Source organism: Chaetodon auriga, chromosome 1 (genome assembly GCF_051107435.1).
Source record: "Chaetodon auriga isolate fChaAug3 chromosome 1, fChaAug3.hap1, whole genome shotgun sequence".
Classification (NCBI taxonomy): Eukaryota; Metazoa; Chordata; class Actinopteri; order Chaetodontiformes; family Chaetodontidae; genus Chaetodon; species Chaetodon auriga.
The window spans coordinates 30,939,710-30,951,978 of NC_135074.1; the positions used below are offsets into that span (position 1 = coordinate 30,939,710).

Sequence of the window (12,269 nt, forward strand, 5' to 3'; positions counted from 1 at the left end):
AGACCAAACAGAGCTACGAGGAGAGTGAATATTGGATTTAGATTCATCAGGCTGACAGAAACGCGACCTTAAATGAATGCTAATGTTACTGTGTGTCTGCCAGTTGAGTAAATATGGAACAGTTTGTTAGCACGTTAGCCGTAACATCTCGATAAGGTGATGATACATCAAGGTTACAGCTGATTCTGCTGCCTGCAAGTGGCCAAAAATTAGTGTTTGTTGGTTTAAAAGTAGAATTTGTTCTTCCTTACATTGATCTTTGTGCTTTAAAGTATGTCCTCAACATTACACTAAAAGCGGCCGAGAAGCAGGTCAGACCAGGGGAGAGTCTCCAGCTGAGCTGAGGCTTTGGCAGATGGTTGCTGGGGATTTGCTACGAAACCTAATGAACTCGTGGCTGTGAATGAAATCGCTTGGTTGTTGTGAATGAAATATCAAATTGGCGTCTCCGTCATTAAAAGTGGGGAGAGAGACACATGAGTCATGCAGCCTCGAGCACAATCAAAGCTTCCTGCTCCTCCATCTCCGTCTCTGCTGATGGCCACGAAACAGGCGGCTGTGAAACAAGCGATCAATGCGGCAGACCCGGATAACTCCGGCACAGGATTAAGAGAACAGGACGGCAGCAGTCAGCAGTTCATATTGTCTGTAAACATTCATCCTTTGCATTGTCACAGCGGGCTCAGTTGCATAAGCGGTAAAATGATATCATGGTGGCTGAGGGGTGCACATGTTTGATCAGTGGACGTGCTTTGTGTGCAGCTGATCATGCGTGTTTAGTCAAATCTGAGCGTTTACTCAGTGGAATATCAGAACGGTTTGCTTTGCAGTGTCTGTCTTCTCATTTCCTTCTGCTTCCATTTACAGAGTCATTTACGTCATTTATCCCTGATATGAAGTTCAAAGTAATTATTCCTTTAATTTGCAAAATAATTATGTATTAATTATGACACTATCACTGTTTAACTGCACCGACACAATTAATTACATTTTTTTAGCATTCAGCTTACTTTGTGTCATAAAACATTAGCATTTCCAAACTCTAAGTGAAACAATACTGTATAACAAGCCACTGTAAATATGGACAAATGTGACGCGTCTGTTTGTGGCTGATGAGAGGAGCTGCCACGCAAATGACTTTATCAAATCACCATTTCTCTCTCAATAACAGCTCGATCACAGCCGGCAGTCAAAGGTCAGTTCAGGCTTCGGGCCCTCGGTCCCCGTGTGTCACATGAAAGGTGAAGTCTGGAAGTTAAAAAGGCTTTCAATGTGAAAAAGCTGTAAAATCAGTGAAGTCAGTTTAAATCACAGCAGCCTGCTTTGGTTTGACGGAATCAAGAATAACAAGGCGTTCCACAGCAGCCCTGTTTGGTTTTCTTGATCATTTACAGCAGAAAGAAGTGACTGAGTCACCAAGTTTCAACGCAGCAGAGGCTGAAAATGCAATTCTGAGGTAATAATGGAAAGGTAATGTATTGCAAGTTACTGCTGATCCACATGGAATACTAAATGAAGCTCAGACTTACTGGGTGACTGAAGCGCATCATTGCTCTTATTTAAAGTGAAACTGATTCCTCGTGGCTGTAATCCAACAGAGATTTGCATTGAAGTGCCTGCAATCAATAAAAATTAGCCTGACAGTCACAAACACCAAACTGCAATTAGCCCACAGCCTCACTGTTTAACAAACTTAAGAGAGATGACGTCATCAGGGTTAAACCCTCCGAAGTCCGTCCGAGTAACGAGTAATCTAATCCATTACTTTGGGAGTAACGACCCCTCGCTGCGCTGCTGTTGTTGTTGACTTTTTGAGGCATATTTTGCCCAGCAACTTTTACGGGATGACTCACCCAAGGCGGCTGTTACGCATGACAAAAAGAAAAAATCAAAGGATAAGGTGGAGCGAGCAGATGGCAGGAGTCAGATAAAAAGGTGTTTGGCGCGGGGGAGCGACTATTTGAGACGGGAAAGGGCCACACGATGCCGCGCACCGGGACCATGCGGAGCTCCAGGCTGCTCAGCGGGGCGCTCCTCTGCGCACTGCTGCTCTCCAGCGTCCAAGCCCAAGTGCTGGACGCCGAGTCCGAGGAGGAGCTGAGCCCCAGAGCCCTGCGGGACTTCTACCCCAAAGGTCCGAACCTGACCAGCGAGAAGCAGCTGGTAAGACTGACATCTGCGGGCATGCAGCAACCAAGAGAAGTTTCATTATTTCACAGGATTATTTTGTGTATCTTTTGCATGTTGGTGTGAAATGTGTTAAAGACTAAATGTGGCCATCAAAGTCCAGTCTGTGACCACTTGAGAATAAACCAGATTCAATTCAGAAATGCATGAATTTAAGATTTTCCCTGTCATCTCTTCGCTTTGCGTCCTTTTAAACAGAATTGAAAGTCTTATATGTAACTACTTATCATCATCTAGCCTTTTTGCAATTATTTATTTTATTGTAGAATCATGTTGCAGCTCCGTTGATCAGCTCCTCATGTGACATTATTATTATTTTTTTCATTCTTTAAACTCGCTCTTCTTCATCCGCTTCCTGGCAGCTTGGAGCTCTCCAAGAAGTTCTTGAAAAGCTGCAGGCTAAACGGCTGCCTTTGTGGGAAAAGAAATTTGGCCAAGTCCCAACGGTACGGTAGCCTCACTCTTAAACATGTTGCATGATGGCTGCATGTGGCAGCGGGGAGAAATGAATGAAAGCTCTGCTCTTCTGCTTCTGTCTCAGTGTGATGTCGGGGAGCAGTGCGCCGTCAGGAAAGGCGCTCGGATCGGGAAGATGTGCGACTGTCCCCGGGGAGCTTTCTGCAACTTTTTCCTGCTGAAGTGCTTATGAGCCTCGCCGGATCTGAATGTAGCGTTGACATGCGGAGAAAAAAAAACTGTCACTCGATTCCTTTGTATGTACTGTCATATTTTTTATGATACAGCCGGGGAGCAGGTGCGGTGACCGCCCGACCCTTCCTATAAAGAACTACAGTACTTCTATGATAAGCATATATTTTAAAGTATATTATATCACAGAAAAAGTATGAGCCTCTGTCAGGATATTACGGTGACGGACAGGAGACGAGAACACCTTAAAGAACATAAAGTTCCTGTAAATATTCAGAACCAGTTTGTGTCTGTAGGAAACCCACAGGATCATTGTTGTGATGTGTAGGAGCTAAGAAATGACCCACAATGCACAATAAACTCACCCGAGGACCACGCGCACGCTGTGAAGTGTCAACAGCAATATAAAAGGGGCAAATCCGAACCTCGACCTCGTCTGTTTCAGATGGATGTTTGTGTGTGACTCATGGTAACACTAATAAACTGTGATCATCTGGTTTTGTAAAGCAGTGGAGTGGCCGCTCGTTCTTTCACATCTGCCCCGTCAGGGAAGCAGCGCGCGCGGGCTCCATTACATAAGGCGCGCGTGCCGTGACGATGATCAGGAGCTCAGTCAGTGTTTGAACAATGACGTGGTGGTGACGTCACACCCCCGGCGTCTCCATTGACACTCAATGCAGCTGCAGAGGAAGGCAGTCGGCGCGCCAACAGCCTCCCGTTCACTGTCAATGGAGCGCGGGGATGACGTCACGTGCCCGAGAGACGCTTCACCTGGTGCCAGTGAATTCAGATTTGGGGTGACGTGAGACTAAAGATTCACGGCACGTGCACAGGTAGACATGTTTACAGCTCTGCAGTGATGTGCGTGAAGGGTTTGACTGTTCACCTGCTGAAGAGGGAAAGTTTGTCTGAGCTCACCTGTACGACACGTGCAGGCCTGAGCATTCATTTTGAAACCAGGAGAGGAGACTTAAACCTCCAGCTTCAATATGTGACCTTGAGTTTAAGGTACAATGAAACAATGATTCTCCAGTAAATGTAAAAGAAAAATAAAGGAGCAAAGTAAAGATTTTTTTTTAATCATACATAAATAATCATTCAGAGTCATTTAAAGTATCTCAAAACACAGCTGAGGTGTGTTTGTTAGTTTGATCCGAGCACCATCTGATCATGAGTTCATGACGTATATCTTTTCTACAATACAAATGTATTGATGTATAAAAATAAAACTAAAAATCTGGTCCAGCTTCTTATAATGGACCAAAGTTAAACATGAATTGCTCCTCAGTGTATATATAGTAAATATAAGTACATTTACTTGCATTTCAGCTGTAATTATTTCCATTTTCTGCTACTTTTTGCTCCTTTATCTTTATCTGATGGCTGTAGCTCCTCAGCAGGTCAAGACCGAACATATGGTCAGTTTTTAAATCATAACTGCAGTGAATAAAGTCTTAAAATGAGCTCCGTCTCAACCAGCAGCAACATTAAAACGCACTTTCTGTACTTTTACCACAGTAAACTTCTGAGGCCGGACGTTAACGTGGTGTCACTAGTTTTACTAAAGTAACAGATCTGAAAACTCCTTCCATCACGTCTGTGTGTCCACATTATGTTTTTTACTTCTTGTCATGGAGTTTAATCATTTGTGGCACATGAAAAATGGACAAACTCTCCAAAAATGAAACTGAATGGAATTCTAATCAGTTCTATTCAACCGATAAACACTCAGCATCATCACGGATCATTAGCTCATTGAAGTCATTGCCTGAACCTTCCTCAAGTTATATTTTTCTGGACTCCTCACTGATTATAGTTTAGTTGGAACTCCTCAGCTTCCTCAGAGTCCTGTTTTCTTTTTTTTTCTTTTGTTTTTTTTGGCACCTGGGCAGCATCATCATGTTCCACATGTCTCTTATCCAACCTTCCTCTGTGCGTCAATAATGCAGAAGAAACAAGTACAAAATGCTAACTTAGTTCATCTTTGCTAGGCTGTGTGTGTGTGTGTGTGTGTGTGTGTGTGTGTGTGTGTGTGTGTGTGTGTGTGTGTGTGTGTGTGTGTGTGACCGTTTGGGACGTCGTCATGGACCTAAAGGCACACTGTGGTTTGTGCTGTCAATCAAACTGACAACACACTTCCTCCTGTTTGCCTTGTTATTTCCTGGAAAAGCGTCATTAATATTTCACAGACTGGTGGAGGGACTCTCAGAGACATGAAGGACAAACTCGCAGAGTTTTCTCTCCAATGTGAACAAATAACTTCGTACACAGACTGACTTTATTCTAAGTGACCATGTGTGAAACTGTCAAACCTCCTGGCTGCAGCTCAGGACTCAGGTTTGATCTGCAGCTCCTCCTGTCCTCATGTCTACGTGTCCTTGGGCAAGACTCTGAACCCCAAATAGCTCCCAATGGTTAGGCCAGTGTGTGTGTGTGTGTGTGTGTGTGTGTGTGTGTGTGTGTGAATGAGAGGCAAATTGTGAGGCACTTTGGAGTACAGGGTCATATAATAAAAGCAGTCATTTACCATTTAAGTCTCTCTGACAGCAAACAGCCGGACAGCTGAGATCACGTTCGTGCTCCACTGAGGAAGATCTTTCATCCTGAGGTGAAATTAGATTTGAGCTGTGGCTCCATGGACGGCAAAGTCCTCCAGACTTAAATATCTAAATATAGATACGGATGTATGAACAACTATGGGGTGGACTGACATGTTGAGATTTTGTCCCTCCTGGTGGTGCTCGAGGGCATTCAGGTCACATGATGCACCGAGTAGATGTTGGCTTTGTACATATATTAAATATCGACACACTCCATTACATCTGTACGACTATTATGTGCAATATTACATATTTTTTACTGTTATATATATTTTCTACCATTCAATAGTACATCCTTCACAAGGAAATATTATAGTTACATAGTGCACATATATAGTAGATTTTATTTCAAATCCTTTTCATTGTCTATTTGCTCTTTTTCAACGGTGTGGGATCAATAAAGTTTTATCTTATTTTACTGGATAAGTGACACTCTGACTGCAGGTGGCACTAGAGGAAAATTCAGGAGATCCTCAAAGTCAGGAAGATTCATCTCGTCATGCCATGAAAACATTCTTGTCCCTGTCACGATGAATCCTCACAACTTGGCTGTTTCTCTGATTTTCATCTGGCTCCACCATCAGGTCAAAAACCTAATTTGTCCAACACAAAACGAGTGCTAATTTACTGCTAATCACAAAATGTCAGCATGCTGACATGCAAAACATCAGCATGTTAGCATGGTCATTGTGCGGGACATACATGCTAACATTAGCATTTAGCTCAAAATCCAGCCTCACAGATTTCTGGCTGTAGATAAGGAAATCTTTTTGCTCTTGATATATATGTAAAAACAACTCTTGGTCCTTCCATGTTTTAAATGCACCTCAGCGACTGAATGCACATGTATAGACTGAGGAAACCATTTTGTCTCTCACACTATTAAAAACTACTGGACCAGCAGAGACATTGACGGTGGCTGAGCCGACAATAAGACGGTTAATCTTAGTTGCTGAGCAGCGACACTTTCTCCAGACAGCGAGGATTTGTTATCGATTCCTTGAGGAATTACCTCCAATTCCAGTAGAGATTGCACGTGTGGTTAAGCTTCTCTCCACATGTTGACACAGTTCAGGGCTGCAGCAATCAGCCATCGGGACACGTTTGTTTGTGTGAGATGATTTGACAGAGACGTAAAGGAAGACAGATAGCGGCGGCGGCGGAAACGCTGAGAAGCTGAGGGACAGAAAGAGGAAGAGGATGATTGAGCATGTGATGGATGAAGATACAGAACAGGTGACAAATGATACAGTGTGAAACAGAGACCGCTCTGAGAACGACGTTGTTGGCTCAATACGTCAACACCAGGCGATGCTTCAGGCATGAAGTTGATTTATAACACGTTAGAAAACCATGTGGCTCGGTAATTACTGGAGCCTCAACTGAGCAGAACTGCGTTTTTATGAATTCACCTTTCACCTGGTGTTGTCGTTCATTGGGGCAGAGTGTGGTACTACTTCACATGTTGTGTTACACTACACTGATAATTTCGGGTGTGATACTCTGACAACATGGTACTGCTGCAGTACTTTTAATGTTTCTTTGTGGGATCTTGTGATACTTAAAGTTCTCATTAGTCACGATAATCACTGAGGACAGGAGCAAAACATTTGAATCACCATCAGCATGGAGACTCTGCACTGACATAATGCATTCCTTAACCTTTACCTTTACCCTAAAACCAAGTATTAACCCTCAGAAAGCTGTCTGGACCCCCGGGGACCTCCATGGGGGCCTCACGGTGGTAGGAGGTCCCCACTGTGATATAAAACAACAAAACCACACACCAACATTTCTTTACCTCACTTGTGGGTTCATTAGATAAACTTACATTCATTAGTCCTGACCCTAACTTTAACCCAAGTCTCCACTATAAAACTGAATAATGTGGGTTATGGGATCCAGCATTTTGGTCCCCATAAAGTCCACCTTGAGTGGGCTTTTGCTGTTTGGACCCCACGAATATAGAAAATCAGGCAAACACACCACAGGGCAGGCAGTCCATCCTTAAAGTTTAAAATCACATATAAACACTGCTGCCCTCTAGTGGTGACACCTGACACCAACTATAACAAACACTGGAAATACATAAATGCCACAGTGGCAGGACAGAGTATTTTCACTCTGTGGTACTGCTATTTTTATTTGAGGTAAAGATCTGAATATTTCTGCCACCACTGCATAGCTGCGAAACGCAAACTGTCAACCTTTAGTTGAAACGAGCTTTTTACAGTTCCCACATTTCAGGTCTATAAGGAGGCTGGAATAAGCTGGAGCTCCAGTCTCTGCGCCTGCCTCCTGAGCTGGTGGAGCAGCTTATTTTCAGCATCAGCCACATTAGAGATCATATCAGTGCCTGAATTCAGACTGTCTAATGAAGTGAAGTGCACTGACGTGAATCCGGTGCGGTCAGCTGCGTTGATGAGGCCGACGGCGTCCTGCTGATATCAACAATAGCTCCGTTTCAGCCGTGAGGGGAGGTCAAGCATGAATGTCGCTCAAATCGCTGAGAGTTTCTAATTATCTGATGGGCTCTGCTCGCGTCTATTTAACCGTCTCTAATGAGGATCTGGGTCAGGCATCTCAGTTGTGCCTGAACTCGCCAATTACCATAAATGAGAGGCAGGAAGTGACACCGTTCAACGCGGCGCACTTCAAGGATCACGGTGTGTGTCACAATGTTTCCCTGTGTGACATCAGGTCGTTACGTTGGTGATACTATTAATGTCTGTCTTCAAAGGGCGGCTGCACACAACCATCAGGCCGCTATGAAAACGCTGTTTTCTGCAGGCAGAAACCAAATGAACTTTACTCAGTTAAATTATGTTTATTAAAAAATATAGAAACAGGACCACTGGTGTAAACATACAGAGACATGGAGCAGTGTGGACACTCACACTTCAATGCAACCCTGTTCACCTTCAAGCCAGAGTGAAAAAAACAAACTAAAAAAGCACATCACAGCAGCACGTTACCCTCAAACACATCAGAACTGTACACACCGGATCGAACCGTGTTCAAAGGAACGTATTCACCACCACACCTCGTTACTTTCAACATGTTGTGGGTCTCAGTGGTTTTTAGTCCGTGAGATTAAAAAATGAAAGAAAACATAAGCCGTCAGTACTTCTGTGTACAGTCTCACAGGTACTGCAGTTGGCAAAGTGTTTGAGAAGAACACAAAAGCCCAAACCTTTGAAGTGCACCTCGATTTTCCTTAAACCTGCTAACAGTAAGAAAAAACTTCCTCGTCACGTCTCCGGTCACCATCACACCAAGCATGTCTGGAGCAGTTTACAAAAACAGAGGAAATTTTACTACTTTACTTTTTCTGGATAAACAAGAAAAATGAGAATTAAACAGTCCTGCTCCAGAACAAGTGAAGTGTGGGTCGTTAGAAACTGCAAAGGTTAATGGGAACAGTTAGAAAAATAATTGATATCTGACATCCAACAGTCACTTATGGTTGAAAAAACTGAAATATCAAAATAATGTCTGGATTTATACAATACTTCATACTCAGACTAAAGGACAGTCATATTTCTGTAGTAGTTTTTACTGCATCCAGCTGCCAAACTCAAAACCGTCCAGAGAAAAGTTTCTGGTTTGTCCGCGTTTCTTTTGTTTCCCTTGCAAATGAGCAGTTTGAATCTAAAGCAATAGAGAAGCAAAGTCGGGTTATCGGCTAAAGTTTGGAGAAAATGAAACTAACTGTGGGTGTGACTGCACCCACTTACACTCGTTACTCCCCAGAATAAAACCTGTCACGCAGGAATGAACGAAGGGGAGAAATAAACACGTCATGGCCAAAACCTTTTTTTTCATTTTGCTGGGACAAATAATCACACCAACATAAAGCAACACGTTCTCCTCCCACCCTGAAGGAGGCATTTTGTTCTTCCTTTATTTTAACTCTCAAACTGTTTTCTGGAAGTTGAGCTTTCTGCCTGTTTATGGCTGTCTGACTTCTAAATGATGGCACATGCTCCAACTCCGCGCTCTGTCAGACTGTTTCCTGTCTGTAAAACCGAGCAGCTGAAAATGTTGTTAATACAGTAAAAGACTCATTCCTGCTGTTTTAGTGATATTTCCCAGACATTCGTTTAATGTCACCTGTGAGTGTTGTTGGAAAAGCATCGTGATTCCAAAGTCTGGTTATGATGTTCAGATGCAGAACGGTCTGGTCCCGACACAGCCTTGAATCTCTTCAGTAGCTCCATTAAGTAACCGTCACTTCTCCGTGCTCCCGACAGGCATCACAGCAGGCCGAATGTCACAAGCTGTCGGCTCTACGAAGACGCGTCTTCCAGCTGCTCGTCCTGAAAAGGGTAGCTGAGTGCAGGAGGAAAGCCCTGACTCCGAGGCTGTTCGTCCAACAACATCAAATCCTCCACGTCTTTGCCTTTGTACCTCCGTCGGCAGATCTTTACTGTCACTTTTCGCCCCTGAAAGACTTTTAGGGCCTCTTTGGAAGCCATGGCTTTGGCGGCGGACTCATCGCGCCCGTATCCTGTCCCCATGTAAACAGTCTGACAGCGGATCTCGCACACGTGGCCTTCCTTCTGAGTGCGACCCGCGGGGAGGCCCGTAATATCCTTCAGTGGCACAAACACACAGGCCAGGGTCTGTTTACACGACTCTACACAGCTACGAAGTATCTCAAAATGGTCCAAGTTGGGACCGAAGCCCCCTGCCGACACCAACTTCCAGGCCACCGCCTTGTAGAGGCGGTTGAAGAAGGGCTGGTGCTCTGCTGGAGCCTGCGGAGGAGGTCCTGATTTCTGACCCATGGGCCGCGTCGCGGTCCTCCCAGCAGGTCGACTGTCGAGCTCATTAGGCCCACATTTAGCTCTTTTCACAAAGCTGTCAGCATCGCCCTCTGGAAGTGATGACACAACAGGCAGGACAGTGATGACTGCACAAAGAAAGTGCATTTAATGAGGAGACAGACTGCAGCCTCGGGTGTGGGTGTGTGGAGGAAAAAAGAGCATGTAAGTAATAAAACTGAAACCATGCTCGAACAGAAAATAGCACGGGAACATGTCGGTGGTCCATAACAAGCTGTGGAGACGCTGTGAGGATGCACAGAGTCCTTCCTGCTGTCTAACTTACTCACAGCTTACAAATACTCACATTGTTTATGAGGACTAATCAAGAGGGTGATCAACAAAACAGCACTTCTTATGTCTGAATGTCAAAAAGACGACACATAAACGAAATTGAAAAAATGATGTGATGAAGTTGTCTTAGGGAAAACGTTTGAATATTTGCAAACAGAATACAATAATCAATAATACAAAAAAGTTATTCCTGTGTCCTGCAGGTTGTCCTTTATTGTAAGGACGTATACAGTGTTATGAAGAGTTAGGGATAAGCTATTTTAAATATATACACATATATCTTAAAGCAAACACCAAACATCAGTAAGATGACACCATGTTGTGGATGACCACCTCTGTCTTTATTTCAGTTTTTGTTGAGACTGAGAGGCGTTTGTTGACCTATTGTAACCTTATCTTGCGGTGGTTCTGCACGGCATCATGTTGAAACGTGCTTCCAATATTTTGTCAACCCACGTTTAAATATAAGAGGAAACAAAGAATAAGAAATAATGAAAGTAATGAAATTCAATGCAAAACCAACATTGGTGGTACAGTGCCATTTTCCTCAATTTTCCTGCCTCTGTGTATCCTAACAAGCTAAAATTAGAGAGTAATGACAGTGTGAAAACTGTGTGTGCTTAGTGAGCCTGTCCATAATTGTTACTGGTTAATTCAAACAATCCAGCCACATCAAACACTAACTGCAGTAGTGTGCTTTCTTTAAAATGTGCACCGTCTTACCAGTCGTGGCACTCCGCTTCCCTTTGGCCAGGGCTCCGTCCATTGTTGTTCTGTGAACTGGGGCATCTTCCACAACCATCCCCTCACTCATCTCCTTGATCTTGTCCATTACCGCCTGTGGATAGCTGAGGGATGAAGAGACAAATGGACTCACCATCTGTACGCCTTGATCTTAGTTTCCTGGGATCGTCATTCTGCTCTGTAGGTGTTTCTTACCTGCAGCCGAGGAAAACGTGATTGGCCCACACCATGGACAGAGACAACAGCCTGTCCAGACTGCTGCTGGGGACTCCTGGCTCCACCGTGGGGAAAGCCTCCATGTTCCTCAGGATGAACTCTCTCCGAGCTAACCACTGTTTGTTGGTCTCACAGTAGCCCCTCAAAGTGTCGACCCATTGGGCCAGCTGCGGGTTCTGGCCCAGGTATTCTGAAACTATGTCCTCTCCGCTCCTCTCCCCCGCCATCCCTGCAAAACAAACACAGTACATAAGAAGCATCGAACACACGTTAGTGGCACCTAAGTTAGCTAGCTTGAAACACGCTCATTGTACTAATGACATCTAACTTGATATAGCCGTGTACCTACTAGTTAGCGTTTTTAGACGGCATACAACTGGTGCTTCGCGGCTAACTTGGCTGATAATGGCGTTGTTAAGATAACAGTTACTGTTTCCCTGAGTGCCACTAACAAACTGCATGTAGCAATTAACGTTAACACAAACGGCTAGCCGACTCACAACAGCTCTGCTTGAAACCACGCTGATAAGAATATAACGTTACCAAGCTTAGAAAACAAATCGAGTAACGTGATATCCTTGGCTGAAACAAACGCGTGAAGTAATCAATTTAACTAGCTAGTAACTACGACATACCAAACTCTCTCCGTTGCGAGGTGTTCCTAGCTAGCTACATGACCGAATGATGACGCAAGACTGACGACGCTGCCTTTTAGCGGAAGGAACTACATTTCCCAGTAGCGCAGTGCTAGCCA

General features: G+C 44.1%; 2 protein-coding genes across 5 annotated transcripts; one reads left to right on the forward strand and one right to left on the reverse strand.

Moving 5' to 3' along the window:
* The first annotated feature begins 1,951 nt into the window (after positions 1-1,951).
* Positions 1,952-3,344, forward strand: cart3 (cocaine- and amphetamine-regulated transcript 3). Its single transcript, XM_076734437.1, has 3 exons — positions 1,952-2,163; positions 2,550-2,633; positions 2,729-3,344. Exons 1-3 carry the CDS (start codon positions 1,984-1,986, stop codon positions 2,834-2,836), a joined length of 372 nt encoding a protein of 123 aa, XP_076590552.1. The 5' UTR covers positions 1,952-1,983; the 3' UTR covers positions 2,837-3,344.
* Positions 3,345-8,248: 4,904 nt separating this feature from the next.
* cdkn2aip (CDKN2A interacting protein) lies at positions 8,249-12,202 on the reverse strand. 4 transcript variants are annotated; one of them, XM_076734454.1, is made up of 4 exons: positions 12,151-12,202; positions 11,495-11,744; positions 11,279-11,403; positions 8,249-10,314 (listed from the first exon to the last, which is right to left on the reverse strand). In XM_076734454.1, exons 2-4 carry the CDS (start codon positions 11,740-11,742, stop codon positions 9,725-9,727), a joined length of 963 nt encoding a protein of 320 aa, XP_076590569.1. In that variant the 5' UTR covers positions 11,743-11,744; positions 12,151-12,202; the 3' UTR covers positions 8,249-9,724. The 4 variants fall into 4 exon arrangements, with proteins under 4 accessions (XP_076590569.1, XP_076590579.1, XP_076590589.1 ...); XM_076734464.1 differs by having other exon boundaries at positions 12,016-12,172; XM_076734474.1 differs by lacking the exon at positions 12,151-12,202 and adding an exon at positions 12,059-12,132.
* Positions 12,203-12,269: the final 67 nt, after the last annotated feature.

Bases quoted from the DNA above. Each gene is read 5' to 3' on its own strand.
- cdkn2aip (XM_076734447.1), bottom strand. From the start codon at position 11,976: ATGCAGTTTGTTAGTGGCACTCAGGGAAACAGTAACTGTTATCTTAAC. The intron at 11,745-11,864 runs GTAGGTACACGG...TTTGTTTTGCAG, and splicing joins CCGTCTAAAAACGCTAACTA to GGATGGCGGGGGAGAGGAGC. The intron at 10,315-11,278 runs GTAAGACGGTGC...CATCACTTCCAG, and splicing joins GAAGCGGAGTGCCACGACTG to AGGGCGATGCTGACAGCTTT.
- cart3 (XM_076734437.1), top strand. From the start codon at position 1,984: ATGCCGCGCACCGGGACCATGCGGAGCTCCAGGCTGCTCAGCGGGGCG. The intron at 2,164-2,549 runs GTAAGACTGACA...GCTTCCTGGCAG, and splicing joins TGACCAGCGAGAAGCAGCTG to CTTGGAGCTCTCCAAGAAGT. The intron at 2,634-2,728 runs GTACGGTAGCCT...CTTCTGTCTCAG, and splicing joins AATTTGGCCAAGTCCCAACG to TGTGATGTCGGGGAGCAGTG.